Source organism: Fundulus heteroclitus, chromosome 2 (genome assembly GCF_011125445.2).
Source record: "Fundulus heteroclitus isolate FHET01 chromosome 2, MU-UCD_Fhet_4.1, whole genome shotgun sequence".
NCBI lineage: Eukaryota > Metazoa > Chordata > Actinopteri > Cyprinodontiformes > Fundulidae > Fundulus > Fundulus heteroclitus.
This window is the reverse complement of record NC_046362.1, coordinates 17,523,582-17,544,348: the sequence shown is the minus strand read 5'-3', so window position 1 is coordinate 17,544,348 and position 20,767 is coordinate 17,523,582. Positions and strand designations below refer to the sequence as shown.

The window sequence follows — 20,767 nt, the reverse complement described above, 5'->3', positions numbered from 1 at the left end:
CAAACTTATGTAACAACACTAGCAGCGCTGACCCAACATTTAATTTTTTTTATCACAAATACAGAAATTGTCTGAAAATTCTCAAATGATTCGTCTTTGTCGGGTACAAGGTCAAATCTGTCATGCTTTTTGATCAAAGACTTTTGTAAGAGAAAACATTAACCGTCTGTAGCACCTAAGTTAACACAAATGGAAGAAACAATTCGGTGTTCTGGGGTATCCCCAGAACAGCTAACACTTAGGATCCCCGAGAAAGGTACCTACAAAAAATACGCTAGACAAAAAACTTGAGATGCACATTTTGTATTCCAAATTTAATATTGGTGTGAATAGGCATGGCTCCCCCAGCCCACACAGTATTCAAAGGTATTAAGGTATTGATGTGAGGATTAGAAGCTATGAGCAAAAACATGTTCACCTTAGCAATAGTAATCTGAGTAACGGTATACATAATGTACTTAAGGACAAATTTTGTCAGTGAAGAAGAAACTAAAATAGAGCAACGTGGTTCCACTCTCCCCTGGGTGCTTGAACATAAAATGTGTATAGAATGTAAATATATACACGCATACACACATGGACCTCAGACATGGTGTTTGTATGTGTGTGGCAAAGTGAATGCAAGGACAGCTACCTCCAGCTCCCTCAAGGCGTTGTCACACTCTTTTTGTCCCGCTGCTTGCTGGGTGCAGAGCGTTATCAGCTGGTTAATGCTCTCCGTCACTGCCCTGAAAAACACCAGCAGCCCCCCAAAACATCCCCTGTTAACTCTCCCACGTGTCATCGCCGCGCACATGCACACGGCCTTACTTCACTCACACATGCTTTAAGCTTCCCTATCCAAGCATGGCAGTGCTGGCCTCCCATTGTGATTGGGCAACACGGTGCACAAGGGTACAGAGATTGTCTTGAGTTTGCGTTCAGCCTTGCTGAGCACAGACAAGCTCTAGCCAAGGCTTCCATCCTCCTAATTAGACAGAGAGAAGTCAGTCAGGCCAAAAGCCCAATGGGACCAGCTGCTTGGCTTCTCTCCACTGAGGGGAGGATACGCACTCTCTTTAGCAAGACCAAACAGACATGTTGTAAGAGTGGCATACAGATTCAGTGGGAAGATGTTTTGCAGCTCCGTCACATCCCTCCTAATCAAGACCAGTTAAACACACAGGACAATATAAACTATTCATATCTGCTGCACACTGCACATTGCCGCACCTTGCTGCCAGCGCTAGTAGATTCTTTGCATTGGCTGCGCCTGGATCCACAGAAAGAGACTTGGCGGCCAGTAGCAGCTTACTGGACGCCATCGAGATGTTCTTCAGATTACCAATGACTTGAATCTGGTCCTCTTTGCTCTGAACATTCACAAAGCAAGAAGCAAACAGGCAATTTTTATCACAGATAGAATAAGAGACTGAAAATCAATAACACTTTTTGCATTTCGACAACTTCTATCTTGGGATTAAAACTTTAAAAGAATCTGTGCAAGGCATCTCTAAAACCTTGCATGCTAAGGGGGGTCAAACTGAGGTGTGACGCTGTGTCAACTATTATTGCACACTTCCTTTCCAAAGGAATGAGCAAAATAACCAGAACAAGAGCACCACAATATCTTATTAAATCTGGAAGTGTTGGCGCTTTTAGAGACAACCAATGTGCCCGAGTTAATAAGGTGAAAATTTCCAATTAACCGCTCTCTTAAATAACATCTTAGCTAATAAGGTAATAAAAAAGTTACACTCTATTTAATGCTTTTAGTACAATAATGTTTTAAAGGGTCCACTAAACAGCCATCTCAGTGAAATGTGGAGGAATTAGTTGTATCATTGTGAAACCTACTTGGGTGTGTCCTGCCATCTCAACGCCAGCATCCAGGAACTCATCAAAGTCTTGGCTGAACTTCCCCGAGGCTGCAGCCAGCTGGCTGCTTGTTCCACGGGACGAGTGGACGACCTCGCCTGCTGAGTGGTTGAGTTCAGCTGCTGTGTGGTTCAAATCAGTCTGGGCCTCCTGGAATGTCTTACTGCAGGGAGGGAGCTTCAAAGACAGGTCGCACACTTAGGACTTGCAGGGAAATATAATATGAGGTAAAACAGAAGTAGCATTGGTAAGCGGGTTAATACATTTTAAATATTATATGATTGAAAAGGGATTCAAGATAGGAATTGTAATGTAGTAGTATCACAGCCTAGATAGTGCATGGACAACACTCTGTGGGTGCAGTGTTGTCCAAGCAATGGCTGACGCAATCATGGGAAAGAATGCTGACTTGACATTTGTCAAGTCGACATTTTTAAGTCATTAATAACACCATCCATGTAGGGGGTGAGCCACAAAAGGGAATCGTTAAAGAAATAAGGTGTTCACTGAGTGTCATATGCAAGCAGGTTAAAGAAAGCGGAAGTGGAAATTGGTAGGAAAAGTGAAGCTACAGCCTTGCGGTTTTTTGATGCAAAGCCCTTTTAAAGAAGCCAAGTCACGTACTATGACTTTACGAATTTATAAGTCAATAACGGACTCTCGTTGAAAAGAAAGGTGTTCTGATGATTGAGCCACGTTGGCTCATTTCTGTGTTTTACACTTTGCTTTGGCTCTATTTGTTTATAAACAAACCGCTTTTACGTATAATTACCATAACAGTGCCACGTGACTGGAAGTACCATATTTCGCATGCGCTCAATGGCTAAACAGCAACCACGCCCAACTGTCACTTTACTGCGAGGCATTGCAAGACGGACTCTTGACTCTTACAGAAGCTGCATCATTTGTCACCATCTTGCTTTCTGATAGTTCTGCAGTACTGCCGGTAGATAACGCACAACGACGTTTACATCTGCTGATCACAACCACTGCAAAATACCTTTCAGGTTCAAAAAGGGCTAAGCAAACACTATTAGGACAAATGCTTGCCGTATATTGTTTTATTTCAAGATTAACATGTTTTTTGTGTTTTCCTTTTATGGTCAAAATATGTGACTAGGCCCCTTTATGAATTTGGGGTGATTCACAACATATGGAGTCAGAGCTTCAACAGCCACCACACAAGGATATATCCAGGACATGGGCAACAACTGTCACATTTTTTTCGTTTAGTGACTTCTAAACCAGACATATCACAAGTGTCCTATTTGGGCTAAAGAAAGGAGCAAAAGAAAAGCCTGTTGCATCTGTAAACTTCTTTTTACAGGTGAAAATAAATTTTGTATTTAGTTTGGAAATCAAATTCCCAGAGTTGGGAGTCCTTAAGGTCCAGAAAAGTTTCCACGGTCTCTGCTTGCGTTGGTCCACTGTGTTTTATCAAATCAAACCCAGTGCGGCCATCTACCAGGAAAATTTGGAGCACTGTATGCTTACCGCTGCTGACAAGCTTTATAGAGATGCTGATTTCATTTTTTTTCCCCAGCAGGACTTGGCACCTTCCCACACTGCCAAAAGGATCAATACTCACTTTAATGATAACGCTATCACCATACTTGACTGCCCAGCAAACAAGCTGTAGCTAAAACATGTTGAGAATCTATGGAGTATTGTCAAAGACTTCTTTAACACTTCCGAATAGCTGAAAGCTTATCCCCAACATGTCACATCGATGTAGTAATTCATCTAAAAAGGAGCCCCGGCCAAGTATTGAGTGCATAAACAGTTCAGTACATGGACAACTTCTTAGTAGGCTGACACATCTGTGTGTGCTGGCTCCTGAAACATTGACTTCGGCCACAGTCCACAGCTTGATAATTTCCCCCCAAACTCATGGATGGACTTTGCTCGACCAGCCCTCTCAATGCTGCAGTCACCACTGTTGCAAGCACATTTTCTTCCACTCATTTATCAATTAAAGGCATACCATGCAACATTTTTCAGTTAATTAATGTGTTCCATACCGTTTTGGATGATTAAATGAGTCATTTCAGGTAGAACAAAGGTTTTCTCGGCCGCCCTGGTGGTCTGTGGGGGAAATACCGTACTTGCAATTGCAAGAGCCCTCGGCCCGCACACACAGGCTCAGAAGTCTCGTGCAAGACCGCGAGAGTCGGTCTTGCTTTACGGCGAGAACTCCATGTGTTTTTGCCCTGCTATATGCACGCGCAAAAACATGCAAGCATATCGAGTTTTTTTATTGTTATTATTATTATTTTAATTTTTTTTTATGTTGGCGAGGCGGTAGGGTGAGTTTGGCAGCGCTCCTCTTGCAAGATAGCGCTGCGGGAAACCCTAATGTTCATACTTTCACTGTGTTAGTCATTGTTTGTACTGCCGTTTTTTCGACTTTTCGTTGCGTTCGCCTGTCTGCTAAACTCAAAACAACCGCGCCTGGCTTGATGGAGAAACCAGAACAGCTGAGCATCTTTATGACAGTGCACTTTTACTTTCGCCCTCTGGGGGGAGCCTCGCTGGAAAATCAACCCCAGTTGCATAGTATACCTTTAATACGCTTGCATGTTGTAAGAGTTCCTTAGCCATGATCATTTGTGGCTTGCTGAGTAACAAAATAACTATCTGCTAACATTCTAAGCTTGACTAGGACTCACACAGTCCACGAGGAGCTTCTTGCTGGCCTCGCCGATGCTCCTGAGAGCCATGTCGACATCCTTCTGGCCCGGCAGGCAGTTCACACAGTTATTCAGGGAGTGTGACACCGCTTTGGCTACCTGAAACACAGCACAAAATCTGTGAATAGACAGCGATTACCCACCACAACAATGGGCTACACAATAAACCCCAAGAGCAAAGCAGAGCTTTTCTGGAAGAAAAAAAAAAAGAAAAGATGAAAATGTAAAAAAAACTGCAATGCAAATTGAGTTTGGAGTGCTGTCACTAATTTTTGCTGCTGTCACAGATTTATGCTAAACAATGTGTTTATCTCCTGAAGGTCTGCGGGAAAATGAATGGCTTTATTCCCAAGGGAGGGATGTCAGGCAACAAAAGACTCAGCGGGGAGAAAATAGTAACACTTAGAGGGGATGATTGTTCTGGAAAACCAGAAATGTTTACAAATCAGCAGCGCATGGAGGGAGGGAGGAGGGCTGAAAAGAACAATGCAATCACTGTGGGACATTGATATTGCATCCGGGAATAAATTGTTGAGACCTGGGCTACCTGAGCCAATCTCTGCTGGCTCTCAGCATCTCCTGGATGAACCAGAGCCTGATGGGCCTCGTGGATCAGCATGGCCGAGCCTTCCATCACATACTGAGCCGAGTCCAACATGGCAGCTGCGGCCTGAGCCTCCTTCGTGCTGGCTGCTACACCTCTGGCTGCTTGGGCCAACGTCCTCAAAGCCTGGGCTGTTTCCCGAGCAGCAACACCTGCAACAAAACAAATAAAAAGCTCAGCTATACTTTGATATAGTACAATTAGGGTAGACAGCAGATAAACGCGCAGTAATCTGCTTTATTTTTCTTAATTTTCCTCATTGGCTGTAATTGTAGCAGCATTCCACCAATCAGCTGGGAGTAGAAACAAACTGTGACCAAACTGTGATACCGGAGAGCCCTCATTGTCTAAATGAAAGAGGTTTTATGCTAACTACGGCCTCTACATGGGAAGTGCTCTTAAATTCTTACACATAGAGCCAAAACTGCAGCAAATTGCATCCCATTGCATTAACCAGTGAATGGAGCCATTTGCTGATGAACTGTTAAATCCAGTAAAAAAAAAGAAAAAGAAAAAGAAAAGATTAATGAGCAGCAGGCAGCACCCTGAAACACAGCGGGAAGTAGTGCCTGGAAGCGTTCATTGTTGGAAATGCTGTTTTATATCTTTCTCTAACTTCACTTAGATTCAGTATACCAGATTTGACAGAAATAAAACCCAAACCTCCCTGGAGTCCAAAAGATATTACTAACAACAACAACAAAAAAAACAATCATACCCCAATTAGCATTTTATTTTTTGCTATAGTGTATCAGCCTGCTGCAGTACAGTGGGAAGGAATAATTACAGGGGGACGTTACTCAGAGGAAGTTACCTGTATAATGTTCATTGCCCTGTGCAGCACAGGTCAGCAGCTGGGCCATGGAGGAGCCCACAGCCTTCGACGTGCTGCCCAAATCCTGAGCACACTTTTCCAGCTGTGAGTGCAACACAGCGCATTATTAATTCAATACCCTCTTTCTGCTTGTACTTGACCAAAAAACAATCCATCTCACAGAAAACAAAGATAATGTACTTAGGCACTCATGGAGGAAAATGGATCAGTGATTACCTTGACCATCCGTGAATGGTCAAAGTATTAACAGTGTCTTGAAATAGTGTTTACACCCCAAAAAAACAGTTTGATTGGGATTTAATGTGATGAATCAACACAAAGTTGTGCATAATCTTGCATTTCAAACAAAATTAAATATTGTTTTAAAACATTTTTCAAGTAAAAACCTGACAGATGTGAATGCATTCGTTTTGAACCCCCTCTAGTCTCACACTCCTAAATAAAATCCGGTGCAACCAATTCCAAAGTTACCTTACGTTTCCAGGTTTGCATAATTTAATTTCAGTATAAATACAGCTGTTTAATAAAGGCCTAAGAACTAAGAAGCCATCATTGAAATTAAGTCGTGTTTGGACTGTGCCAAAAATCTTTGTAAGGGACACAGCAAACACATGGAAGAAGGCGCTCTACCAAGATAGGAACAAGATGTAACTTTTTGGACAGATATAAAATGGTATGCATGGAGAACAGCTAACACTGACACTAACGCTCTGAACACATAATTTCCCCTGGTGAGACATTGCGGTGACAGCAAGCTGGTCAGAGTTGATGGGAAGACGAGTAAAGCTAAGCACAGGGCAACACTTGATTAAATAATGTTAAAAAAGGACACTTGCGACCGGGGTTTAGCTTCGTCTTTTAGCAGATAACCCTAAACATACAGCTACAGCTACGGTGGAATGGTTCATATTAAAGCATATTGGGCATCTGTGTCAAGACTTAAAAAATGCCTTGTCTAAAGATACTGTGACTTTAATATTAAAGGAATTGTGAAATGATCTTGTCACTAGACATGAATAGTTGGTATAGTAACTTTAGCAAAAGGTAGTTCTACAAAGTTGCCGTAGTGCATGAATGAATTAAAACCACACACACACACAATTTTCCTTCCAATTGCTCTATCACATTGAATCACAATAGTATAAGACATTGGACTTTGTGACTGCGATGGGACAAAATGTGAATATATACTTTAAGGCTTTTGCAAGGCACAGCATGTGAGTCAGAAGAGGCTATTGTAATAGCTATATACAAAACTGTTGAAAATAAATCTGAGCTTGTTGTTCTTATTATGTTGTTATATATCTTCACGGATTAATTTAAGAAAATACACAGGAACATCAACTCAAAGTCATTTTAAAAAGTAATTCTAGTAAAAACAAATGTATTTTATAATGTAAATCATTACCGTTTCTCCTGGGAGAGGTTTGAGTTGGCCATCAATCACAGACCTCTTTGCGTCCTGGAGCTCACTCTTTAGTGTCTGTACTGTCTTGAGGGCTGAGTCAATCTCCAAAGGACCACAGGCTTCATGGGCCTTTAGATAAAACCCAAACAAAAATGTCACCCAAACTCAGTTATGCATAACAGACTGAATGAAACGCTTAATGCAGCTGGTATTATAAACGAGGTCGAAGAAGTGGAGTTTCAGTAAAATAAAAAGCAAGCAAATATCCTGCATCAGTCAGATGAATCTGTGTCATGGATACCTTCTGCATGGCGGTCCTGAGCTCTGCCAGACAGGTTGCTAAATTCTTGGCACACTGGCCCAGTTGCATAGCAGCAGCCTGTTCAGCCACCGTTGGCACTGCTGACTTTGCCGACGCAACCATCTTACTTCCAGGCTGAGATGTAGTGATAGAGATATAAAAATCCATTTATAAGATTGAACAAAAAGCACAGGTTAGGTGGTCAATGACAATGTCAAGGTCACAGGGTTACCTGCAAAAAGCTTTGGCTGGCCATGATGAGGGCGAGCTGAGGGCCAAGCTCCTCAGGCTGGGCCTGGCTGCTCCTCATTCCTTGCACCAACTGAGGAATACTGTCTGCTACCGCCTGGGATTAGAAATAAAAAATCTATTATACATTTTCATATGCTACACTAATGAGACATGAAGAGAAAATGTGGCAAAAATACACAAGGTGCATGAAACGGAGTGCATGAAAGACTGTGTGACTGTACCTTGCAGCTGTGTACCAGCTGCTGGTGCGAAGCCGTATTTTTGTTGGAAGCAGCAGCATTTTGTGCAGCTGCTATGGTCTGAGTCGCAGCAGCCGCTGCTTGCTTAGCAGCTATCTGTTCGTAGAACAAAAAAAAAATGGAGACAATTTAGTCTAAAGCAGAAAGCGGTGCTTGGCAAAAGGAACACCCATGGATGCTCCGTCTAGTGATATACTGCTGGGTTCTGGCTCAGACAGAGCGTTAATCAGATAGAGAGGAGTCTCAGCCAGAATGATATGTGAGAGAAGAGATAGAATTGCAATACTGTCTCTATGTCATGAATTAATCACCACCGGTCTTCCTTGATTTAGTTCATATTTATGCATGGACTGTGCTGCGTCACAAGTTTACATACACTCATCCTCAGTGTGGATATCATATTGTTTTAAGGTTTAAAATATGCTTTGTCGCAATTCTTTCTCCCTAGTGCAATGGTTAAACGATATACCTTCAGTTCAAACACAAGTTTGGTTTTAATGTGAATTTTCTATGATCCAGAAAAAGTTACAAATTATAACTAAAAGGACAAATATGTACAAATGCCCCCGATTACATATGGATAAACGTCCAAAAGCTCGTTACACAAAAATCACACACTTTCTCTGTCATCCAGGCAAATATTTGATTTATATTAGAAATGGCAGGGCGAGGCGGCAGCGCAGGGGCAGAAAAACGTGACCCATGTATCGAGGCCTGAGCCTTCGACGTGGTGGTCCCGGGTTCGAGTCCTGGCCCGGTGACCTTTTCCCCATGTCATTCCCCTTTTCTCTTCCCCCATTTCCTGTCTGGCAACTGTCAAAAAATGGTAGATTTTAATTGGTTGGTTTTAAGCATACAATATTTCATATTTTTTTAATAGGTTTCAGGCTGGAGCCTTTCTAAAGGCTTGATGTAAATGGTTATATAACAAAGCAGGCTTCCTTTAGGCATCTGGGATGGCATCAGTCTGAACCCTGTTGAAAATGTATAGATTATGACAACGTCTATACAAGGAAATCAAGCTGTTTTTTTTTTTTCATAAAAACAGTGTCAAAAGATTAATCCAGAATTATGCCACAAGCTTGATTTTTTCTATAACTTGCAAGGAAAGGTTTATCCAAATATTAGAAGGGTAAAAAAAAGCCTGTATATTTGAGTCTGTATGTATAACTTTATTTCAAACCTTCACACTGAATTCCTTAAATTTCAGTTTGCCAACCAAAATACGATGCAACTCTGTTACGGCTGCAGTCAGTCCTGGCCTTATTTTCCTTTTAGGGTTCGAGAGACAGGCCTTCTGCAGGTGGTATGCATTTACCTGATTGGTGTTCTGCTGCTTTAAAGCTGCTCTGCATGCAGCAGAGGGGAGGCTCTCTTCCTGCTCTCCCTCCTCAGATCCCCATTTGGTTTGGTTTGGTTTGATTTGATTTGTAGCTTGTCTTATTGTTGGGGTTTTGTTAGGTCTGTTTTGCATTTGCTTATTTCTGGTTAGTCATGGTTTCTTATTTTAGGTATTCTCTCTTTGGGATTTTATTTCTTTAGTATAATTTAATAAAATTCAGTTTTAATTTAACCAGAAAATCCTTGTGTGGTCTCCTTGTAATGTTATCCCACCAAACGAGCCTGGTGGACGTAACAAACTCTAAAAGCCTAGTCTTACTGTGAAATTCATATTGATGAGTTGCAACGCAAATATGACCAGCTTTAAAAAGATGGTAGGGTAGAAAGTGAAATTTCTTTCTGACTGAGGAACCATGAAAAAAAATAAGCAGTTTAGCAAAATGTCATTAAGAAAAGGAAATTAAAGGTACAGCATGGGTACAAGTCCACCGAAAGGTGCTGCTTATTATGCTTAATATTTTATACAGAATGCCAAATTTAGACAAAACAAAGACTACAACTGAACATATTTGCAGAGCAGCTGAGATCCATTTATTTTATCTTGACAGTACAAAACTGAGGGCTCCAGAATTGCCTAAATGTTTCCGAGATAATTGTTACAAGCACACTCAGAGATTAATAACATTCTTCTCGACTGGCTTACGTGCGGCTGTGATGGAGGTGACCATTAGCACCGTTACTGTGACCATCTGATGCATGGAGTCAGGCTGAGGTTCCTGTCTGATAGCAGGCTGATCCCAGCCCCTGGGTAATGAATAGTTTATATGCCTGGGAAATTGAACATCGCTTGCTCCAGAGCAGAGGGGTGGTAGTCATTAGGGGGCAAACTGATATCAAGGGCTAAACACAGATCTATATACAGATAGTTCCTTCTGAGCATTAATGGGATTTACGGCGTACTGTACTGATAAAAAGACATAGCACAGACAAATATAAAAGGGTGACCTTTTCTGAGAATTTGATATCGCAGGGATAGAACACATCCCTGTGTCTTAATTAAGACGACAGTGGTGAGGGTTTAGTGCCTGAATTAAGGTTGAACAAGTCGAAAAACTGAAAATAAATGAAACAATTTCTTCCTCTGACTCACCTCCAGTCTGTTGACGAGCTTTTTCTTTATGGCGTTCTGAGCTGCAGCATTCGTGGCAACCCGTAGCCCCTCGGCTGCCTCTCTCAGTCTCTGCTGCTGGTCCTCATTCTCTGGGTACGCAGCTGCCCCCTGAGGGATAACCAATAGGAGTTATGTATATATGTGCATAAAACGCGGCGGTGATGCGTGCCACGGATGCGGAAAAAAACAGGAGCCTCGAAATATCCAGATCTCCGAAAATATTAAGTTGAACAACTCTGACTGCACAGCACGTGTTGTACGATAAATGAAAAGAAACATTTAACGCAATCTCCTTTCAGTTTCCAAGGAAACCGTCAGTTGCCAGATCCTCACATGCTCTTTGATAATGGCAGTGATGTGGTGATTAATGTGTCACAGATCAAAAACATCCTAACGAGCTATACGCCGCGCTCCTCTTGCATGGGTATTTCGCACAGATAATATCCTGCTTGATGGTGCCAGAGGCTCATTAAGAGCCACTGATGCTGCATGCTTTAATTTAGGATGTAAAATCGGATTGTGGCTATTAGCATTAAAAAGTACACTGGCTTTCAAGCAGCCATTGTTTTAAGTTTAGTTTTCTCAGGGCCACATTTATGGATTGTTGATGATCATTCCAATAAAAAGCATAATAGACAAGGTTACAACAATAATAATAAAATAATAAAAGACAGAGTGAAAAAACCCCCAAACCAAAAGCAGAATCCAACAATTTAACAGGACACGGGTTTAACTCATGAGAAATATGTCATGTTATGAGGAGTCGTTTAAGAGCCAATGACACCGACCTTCGCAGCCTCCACCATCCGAGCTGTGGCGTCAGCGAGGAGTTTGGCCGCAGCGAGGAGTTTCTTGGAGTTGTCCACATCCACTTCCGCCTCTGCATCTGACCTCATGGCGTTGACCAAGTCGGACGTAGCTTGGGCCAGCACGCGAGCCTGACGGACCATCTCGCCTGTTCAGACCAACGCACAAAGTCTAAACCACTAGCCCGCACAAATCCACAGCAGACCAGAGCAAATCAATAAGTCAAAAAGTTTGAAAGAGGGACTCATACTGCATGTCATAATTATGTTTTAGATACTATTTAGAAATCAAATAAAGATGTGTTTGTTTTTTTTGCAGAAAAGGGATCTGTAAGCATTCTAGGAGCAGGAGCATTACAACTCCACATCAGCAAACTGGATTATTATTGCTGCACTTTTTTATATGATCTAATATACTTTGCCTTTTGAACAAAACAAACAAACAAAAAAACTCTACTCAGCATAAAAACATTCAGATAAGCAGGTTCAACTTTTTTTTTTTTTAGAACTTTAAAATTAACAATGCAGTTTTTTTTTAGATGATGAAGCCCGAACTGACAACAGCTTTTATAAAAGAATAAATCAATATGGGGTTCCATCTGAGGATGTTGTGAACCACTGATCATTTTAGGCTATAAAACGAAGGCTCGGGTCCAGGCCATCAAAGCAGATAGATCATGCTGACTTGGTTCTGCATCACAGCCCTGTTGTTAGGAGCCTCGGGTAAGCAGGGAAGTTCAGCTGGTGGTTGGCAGGACCAGCTGAGGATTTGAAAACCCAGCTGAATGCATTTTGTGGCTTCCAACCTTGCTTTTTGACTATGACAGTGGCAAATGCAGCTTAAATAACTGCAGAGATGTTGACATGAATTTAAACAAATGATCAGAATCAGTAACAGCAACGTGCTGGTGTTTTAAAAGTGGCCACAATTTAAAACGTTGTCTTAAGAGGTGGCGTCACAGTCCAACTTTCAGGTTTTATCTCTCTCTGATAATTGCAGCATGAAAATATGTTTATGATAGGAGCTTTAAAGAGAATTCAGCCAAATTTAAAGACAGTGTATAGGAATAAAATAAAATAAAATTATACAGATCTAAATCTACTTGGTCCATGACTGAAAGCAGTTCATGTTTGTGGATTTAAAGCTTTTGGTTTGATAAATATGAACATGAATTAATTCAGTCTGTAATTGAGTAGTTAAAAGTAGTTAAAAAAGTTAGAAGTAGTTAAAAGTGAAAAAGCACAACAATTCCAAAAACATGAAATTTGGGTATTTTTTAACATGTATAATTTTTTTAAATATGTAGTAATTTTTTTTAAATGTATAAAAAGGATGACAAGCAAATAGGGCACATATTCTGTTGCTTTCAAAAAGGTTTATTCAAGTCTTGGACTTGTCCAAGACTTGAATAATTGGACTTGTCCAATACTTACATAAATCAAAAATGAAATAGTGATTACCTAGCAATCATACATACTTAAATAAAACCTCAAGTAAAAGAAAAAAAAACTGACATGAACTCATATCACTTAAACCTAATACATTAATATGGTACAGTATTTTTTTTATGAAATTATATTCCAGTTAGAGTGGGAAACCTCTGGGTTTAAGACTTTAATATTTTCATTATTTTCACCTTTATGTCCTGTGGCGGAAGGTTTCTAATTCCTCATGCTCTTCTGCAGAAATATAAATCTATGTCTGCTATTTAAAAGCTGGGTTTCCTAAACTCCCACCTTATGCTCAGAATAACTCACTGAGTGAAACTCTGTAGAAGACGTCTTTACGACAAATGTGTAATCATATGAAATCAACCTGTCCACTCTGCGCTGAATGCATATCTTTTGTTTGGAAAGATTTTTTTTTTAAGCGGACTGAGTAAAATGTTTGACCCTTTGAGACAAATGTTCTAGTCATGTGTTTCCCGTTAACTTCCAAAGGCTCCCTGCTGCTGATTAAGACCCGACCAAGAACTCTGTAGTGGTTTAGGGTGACATGTCTACTACAAACCTTCAGGAATTTGACTCACTTTGAAAATACTTCAGCCTCTTGACTCAAATCAAAACATACGACTTGAGCTTTGAACATTTTTTTTTTTTTTAGGATCATTTGCACATCATACTTTTAGAGTCCCTCAGCGCAGTCAAAACAAACCGAACAGGTTAACTGAAGCCAGGTTAATCTGTGGGGATACGCTCATTTTATTCAGCACGGCTGCTGCTACTCACCCGCATCACCCATGGAAGTGAAAATATTTTCAGTCACGTTCATAATCGTGTCTGTGGCTTGGTCGTAGCGTCCGATGGGCTCCCCGCAGACGGCATAGTGGCGGACGTGTTGCAGCAGGTCGCTGAGGGCCTGGCTCACCACGCCAGCTGCCGCCGCGACTTGCTTCAGAAGCTCGCCGTCACTGCTGGCCAGGCGGCAAGCTTTGACACAGGTCTCCACGGATCGGTCCACCAGCTTCCCAGCCTCGACGAGTTGCTCCTGACAAACTGGGGAGCTGATGGTCGGGCTCACCACCTGCACCGTACACAAAGGCTGGCAGCAGCTCATCCAAATCAAGACATCTAACATTGATTTTTACGATGAAGCAGGAAGCCACAGTTAATCTACCATCACGCAGACAGGCAACTGGGGAGGCTTTCAAAATGACACATTTTTATTTTGCGTTAGATCCAAATGCAAGTCTTCATTTTTCTGCAAGTTTGCAGGGGGGGGAAAAAAAAGAAAAAAAAAGAAATCAAAGCATGTACCTTGGTGCAGGCGACCAGTTGAGAGGTAGACAGGGCGCACTGAGTGGCAGCTGCAATCACTCGGTTCTGCAGTACGGTGTCCTCGGCCACCTGGGCCACATTCTTGGCCTTCAGGACTAACATAGCAGCTGCATTGGCCACCGCTTTGGCCAGATTCATCAGGGTGTCCTGCAACATATTAATCAGTGTCCTTTACAGAAACAGAGCACAGCTGTGTGCGTGTGACTGAGGGGAGCAGGAGAGTAAACGTCTGCAATCCATTTTGTTCAGCTGACATGATGTGACCATTACATGAGTAACGTACCACGAGCGACAAGACTCCTAACATTAAACAATGAGGCACGTAGTCGTGTGTGAATTTGAAATTATATCAGCATTATTGAATGGAGGTGAACAGTTAAATCCCGATTCAGATGATTCAAAGCTTGATCAACCCTGACTGGTGATTGGCCAATCAGGAATTCCGAAATGTAAATTTATTTTCCTGACCCACTATACCTAAACAATACCAATTATTCAAGGAAGACTCAAAGTTAACTACTCTCTGTATCGTTGAGGTGTTTAAAATTATGTTGGAGTAAGCACAAGGATGTGAGACGCCATTGCAAAAGAAAATGTAGTTCTTCCACATGTTAAGAGATATTTGCTTTTCATTCATGCTGCGAAAAGAGCAACAGAGAGCAAGACATTCAACTGATAACAGGAAGGCTGAACAGACTACAGCAAAGTTGTAGAGAAGGCTGGATTTGGAAGCATCTTTTGGAAATCTTAGCGGTAAAGGGTTGAATAGATTTTTTTTAAGGGAGGTTATAATTAGTAATAGTTTACTTATCTGTAGTGAAAAGATGCCCCGTCACTGACAGATAGTTGGAAAAACAAATATTAGCTTCGGTTTCACGTTCATTGCAAATTACACAGTAACATTTTTTTCCTTATGTAATGAAATTCTTCCTTTGCTCTACACTCTGAACACCAATAAACAGGTGAGTTACTAAAACAAGCAATACAAAGGTATAGAGAAAATAACTTATAGGAAATCAGACGGAATACCCTCAACATACAAATACGCATGTATACAAAAATACAACAAAAGAAGTATTATGCAAACGTTGTAAGTCAGCTGCATGGGATGAGTAGAAGGGCATGTGTAAAATAAAACAGTAGTAAGGTTAGTAGATGTGGATATGCAATTCTGTACATGATTACAGAAAACTGTCAGCAGTTTAGAAGCCTGATAGCAGCGAGGAAGAGTGAGTTAGTCTGGAGTTTAATTTGGAGGTCCCGCTTTTCACACTTCTGCACCTCCGGCCTGAGGGGAGAAGTGTGAAGAGTCCACGCCGAGGGTGGGTGGGGTCTTATTTATATATATATATATATATATATATATATATATATATATATATATATATATATATATATATATATATATCCTCTGAGCGATTGAAAGCTAACAAGTTCAGCACACATACAATGTGCTGAACCGCCTCATCAAGTGATTTGGTGGATCAACTGATCTCAAGTCTGCCCACATAATTTTCAAACCATGAAGCCCGCAAAGCACACAAACGTACCATCTCCAATGCAGTTTCACAATTAACAGCCTAACTCAAAATCCTCACAATCCATAGGTTTACTCCATTTTGCAGTAAGTTCGGTTTAAATCTGAAGCCACAGGATCTGTCTCTGCAGTTCGCTTTCAATTATTTCCATTTAACTTCAGTGTATTTTCTTTTTTTTCCCCCAGTTTAAGAATAAATATGGTGACAAATTTGATTTATGTCAGGCTACCTGTCTTAAGTGAGTCAACCGCAAGTTTACTCAAAACTCTGTTCCAGGACTTTCATTTAACCGTATGTATTTTGGGCTTACAATGCTCTTTGCCATCATGTTTGTAAATGTTTCTTTTTTAAACAAAACTTTAATTAAAGAAAAAAAGAAATCAAAGGTATACAAATGTCGGAATTGGCCACAATAGTCTGACGTGTGCATCTCCAATTATAAAGGACGTGAAAAGGAAAAAAAAAAGGCAAAATAGTACATAAACTTAAAGTAATAAAAAGATTAATAGCTTAAGATTTACGAGAATGGTCATTTGCTTTGTTTTTAATGTGTAAGAAGACGTACTGAGTTTCTTTGTCAAACACATAAAGCAGCACCCTGGCTCTAAAGATAGGCTGATTACTACAGGGTTTAAACACTGTGTAGTCTTTCTCCTCTAAACACTCTCCACCTGATGCTTTGTTTGAAAGTGGCAGGCCGACAATAAAGCCTGTGGTAATTACATAAGAGCGTATTGACATTTGTAAAGGGGGCCTGAGAAAATGGGTGTGTGTCTTCCTGTTTGGCCGGCACAGCCATAGAAACAGTGAGTGGGAGGCGTCCAACCTGGAACTTCTCATCAGTCTCGCCCTCCCCCATGTGACGGAGCAGGTCCCCGCTGGCTTGTCCAATGCTTCCTGCTGCAGTCAGCACCGTCTGTCTCGGCTGCACAAGGGTGACATCAGCACATTCATTACACGCGGCTGGCCAGTTTCCACAGAAAACACTCCAGCAGGATCTAAATTAGTATCAAACTTTCCACCGTGGCAAAAAAAAGGAAACAAAAAAGTTTCTGTAGGCCATCTTCACTGGGATATTGTTAAAATTAGCATGCAGTTCAGCATTTTGTTCTAGGGATTGCAGTCGACGGCGGGATTTCAAACCAGGCGCAGTAGCCACCGGGTGCCTCACCTCGCCGGTCGCAGGCTCCACGGACCTGAGCAGATCTGACACGGCTCCCGCCAGCATCCTGGCAGCACCCATGAGCTTATGTCCGCCTCCCGCCTCATCTTCCATTAGCGCCGCCAGCAGCTTGACGCCCTTGGACATTTCCGTCAGGTTGGAGGAGATGGTGGTGATGGCGCAGCCCACTGCTGTGTAGTCGGTCTCCGTTGGCTCACCTGCAGTGGACAGACAGCCATCACGCCAGCCCGAACCGACCCACGTCCACGCTGTGAATCTTAATTTACTGCTGCAGCATTGATTCAGCTTGTGCCACGGGGCGGCTCGCGTGTCACTCGCTTTGACAAGCACATCAGAGTCATGATTAGAGCCTGTTTGAAATGGCTCAATGGATATAAGAACACTGATGAAGCAAGTGGCGGTGCAGAAGAAAATCTCTGAATTATAAAGAGAGATGGGGGGGCTTAGGTGAAACCTAACAGATGGCAAGGTTAGGTTGAAACTGGAAACTGGCGTTGTATCAAACGAGATGGGGCAGCTGGGAGAGACGAGCTTCAGAGGAGGCGTTTTAAGATTTATTCACAAGGAGAAACAGAATAACTATGGAGAAAACTGCAGCGCGACGCAGTAACTGATCACCGCTGGCTTGGGAAGCATCCATGAGCTTGACTTGTCCTTTTGATAGAAAACATAAAGTAAAATAAAAATGGCCTAGAGCAAGTTTAAATGATAGAACGTGAGCATTTAAGTCAAAAGGTAAAATAATTAAAAAGCAGCTCCTGCTACGTGTTTAGACTTTTGTTGAGAACTCACCTGCTGTGAGATTGACCACAGAAGCTGTTCCAGCAGTAATGGCATCCACCTGAGAATGGATTTCGTGTTTTGATTCATCCACTTTGTTCTGAACCCAAACCCTGGACGCCTTTCGGAGGAGGAAAACAAGACTTTCAGATATTCATCACAGTGGGAGATTCTTTGATTGATTAAAGCTCAGGGGTAGCAGGGAAAATATAGTTGTCAACAGCATGCATGTTAACCGTCTGGTCTGCAGCCTAATCCTTTTTTTTTTTTTTTAAATGGGCAGAAAGCAAGAGTTGGCTGTAAATGTTGGAGCACGATGGTCACCTCTGTATTAACAAGCTGCATCTATCCCAATATATACTCCAAATTTGTGAAAGAAATATGCCATAACTCACCAAGTCATGGCCCAGTGGAGGCAGATTATCCACTTGCCCCAGGTCGGCCTGGGCCTGCTGTACAGCCTTCATGCTGCTGTTAATGGTTCCCATTAAAGCCTGCTGGGCTAGACTCTGACGGCAGACACACAACATGCTCATGAAACATATTTATCAAACTGGAATCAGGGTAATTTGTGCACTGAACCAACAGCCTAAACAGCTAAAAGACATCAAACCCGGATCTTCCCAATGACTTCTTTTTTTTTTTTCTCTTCCGGACCTAGAGAACAAAGCTTGTAGAGGTGTGGTATTGCACTCACCAGTGGAGGCATGTGTCCTCTGTGCATCTGTCCAGTGGTGATTTGCTGCTGGGCAGAAGGCATTGTACCCACACTGTAGTTATCAGGGCCACCGATAGAGCCGGACCGTATTATGCCCGGAAGGGCCACTGACCCATGCTCCACACGACCAACCCTATTATACTGCTGTTGCAAAATTGTGGATCTATAAATAGATGCAAAAAAATGAAGTAAGAGAAATACTGTATGGAAGTAAAGTTCATACATAAGAATCTATATATGGAAACGAAGGCAGCAATTATGCAAGGTTGGGTGAGTCTCATTTATTCTTTGGTCCAATCTATTTTTGTCGTAAAACAATATGGTTTCACTGAAAGCCCTCCGCTCTGTCTTAGGAAACCGACAATAGAAAATTTTAAACAGTGTTTGAATCTTGAATTGCTATTGTTTTAAATGTAACATTATTACTGTAATAATAACCCCTGCATTTTATTTTTTTTGTCAAATAGCTCGCATTTTCTATATTTTAATGGTTGTTGTGTCATTGGTGTCTGTCTGATCCACTATGGATCAGACAGACTGGGTTTTAGAAGTTTATGCCTTTTGCTCCATCATCCGTCAACCGTCAAAAATAGACTTGATTACTGACGGTGGACCCTCCGTCATGCCGCAGCGCCATGGAGCCGGTGAAAATTACCGCATTGACCAAAATGGCTTCTATTGGCGTCGGAGAGAAAAACGCACAGATAACAGAGGCTGTGTGATTCAGGGGCAAGTCCAATAATCCTGTTGCCGCCCCCTGCCTGTCTCCCTGTGGTCCTCTCGTGATTTACTATTTTGGTTTCATTAAGTTTGTGAAGTTTTTGAACTTCACCATGTAATGGCAATCTTGATTATAGATTATTGACCGCTACATATTGCATATTTCTGAACAGAAAAAAATGGAGTAAAAACATCCTGACAGCATGAAGCTGACTCCACCACCACCACCATGTCTGTGCATACAATGTAAATAGTTTTTCTTCACATGAGACATGTTGCATAAGAGTCAAAAGGTTTGATTTTGGTCTGACCTAAGCAGAGCACCTTCTTCCACACGTTTGCGGTGCCATGTACATGGGTTGTGAAAAGCTGAAAACCTCCTTTCAGCATATACCTCTGATTTGCCACACTCTCAGAAAGGCCAGGTTTGTGGCGAGGAACACACAGAGGTTGTGAGTCTCAAGATTCTCCCAGCTGTGCTGTGGATCTCTATAGCTCCTCCAGAGTAACCATGAGATTTTTGGCTACGTCCTTGATCAATAATTTCCCTACCTGGTTTGTCAGTATAGGTGGATGACCAAGTCTTGGTAGTTTTACGATTTTGCCACACTCTTTACATTTTCATATAATGGATCGTACGCTACTCGGTTTAATGTGCAAAGTGTTATTTTGTCGCCTTACGCATTAAAAGGATCCAGACCTTTTTCCCCTACCCCCCACCCACCCCACCACAATGTTAGTCTTTACAGTGCTGTTTGCTTACTAATGTTTACTAAATAACCCTCACATGACAGCAGTATTTTTAAATGCTGTAAAATTTAACCGTTTCTGTATTTGATTTTTTTTTATGAAACAGGTCTCCCTTAAAAGTATGATCTTGGATCTCAGTGAGAATACCTGTATAAATAAAAGTTAAATAAAATATATATATATATATATATATATATATATATATATATATATATTTTGAAATTGTTTTAATCACTAGTGGCATCTTTTTACTAATCAGGTAATTTCTCTGGGCAATCGGTTGCAATGCATTTTATTAACTGGCATCAAAATGCACATGTACAATACCACAGGCATCCTTTTCCTTACACTTAATTACTATTTGTGTTAATCCACAACCTAAATTCTCAATAAAATACATATTAATAAACTGCCATCCAATGATTATGCTAATGTTTATGATAACATCACTGAGATTAATTTAGACCATTACAAAAGGATAATTAGCGCACAACAATGGTCACACACCAACAACCATTCTCACTGTGAGCAGGCCTCGACAGAGAGAACACTGTGCATGAAAATGGCTTTTGGCTCAATTGGTTAATTACAGCTTGTTTTGAAATGTGTCAATTATGTTTTTGCAACGGGAAACCTCAACATGAGTCATCTAGCCCAATTACAGAAAGAGTATGACAGCACATTTTATCAGAGAGTGGACTTAACAGGAGCCGTGTAAATTTTCACCGATAACACATTTTTTCACTTCCCATTCACACTCCAGTCCTGCTGAATAAATTACCATGCAGAGATGTAT

The 20,767-nt window shown here is 41.4% G+C and overlaps 1 protein-coding gene across 4 annotated transcripts in view; it reads right to left on the bottom strand.

Annotated features, from left to right (window-relative positions):
• Positions 1-20,767, bottom strand: part of tln2b (talin 2b) — a 144,650-nt gene that overhangs the window by 39,058 nt on the left and 84,825 nt on the right. For all 4 annotated transcript variants that reach the window (XM_012871470.3, XM_021320955.2, XM_021320956.2 and 1 more), the window contains exons 13-31: positions 18,481-18,664; positions 18,179-18,292; positions 17,796-17,904; positions 16,992-17,200; positions 16,647-16,745; positions 14,262-14,429; positions 13,734-14,028; positions 11,487-11,653; positions 10,678-10,806; positions 8,169-8,282; positions 7,928-8,041; positions 7,696-7,830; positions 7,395-7,523; positions 5,966-6,068; positions 5,095-5,303; positions 4,527-4,646; positions 1,837-2,034; positions 1,213-1,352; positions 635-728 (exon numbers count right to left, since the gene is read on the bottom strand). In XM_012871470.3, coding sequence (XP_012726924.2) covers positions 635-728; positions 1,213-1,352; positions 1,837-2,034; positions 4,527-4,646; positions 5,095-5,303; positions 5,966-6,068; positions 7,395-7,523; positions 7,696-7,830; positions 7,928-8,041; positions 8,169-8,282; positions 10,678-10,806; positions 11,487-11,653; positions 13,734-14,028; positions 14,262-14,429; positions 16,647-16,745; positions 16,992-17,200; positions 17,796-17,904; positions 18,179-18,292; positions 18,481-18,664 — 2,830 coding nt within the window. The remainder of the gene's footprint in view (positions 1-634; positions 729-1,212; positions 1,353-1,836; positions 2,035-4,526; positions 4,647-5,094; positions 5,304-5,965; positions 6,069-7,394; positions 7,524-7,695; positions 7,831-7,927; positions 8,042-8,168; positions 8,283-10,677; positions 10,807-11,486; positions 11,654-13,733; positions 14,029-14,261; positions 14,430-16,646; positions 16,746-16,991; positions 17,201-17,795; positions 17,905-18,178; positions 18,293-18,480; positions 18,665-20,767) is intronic.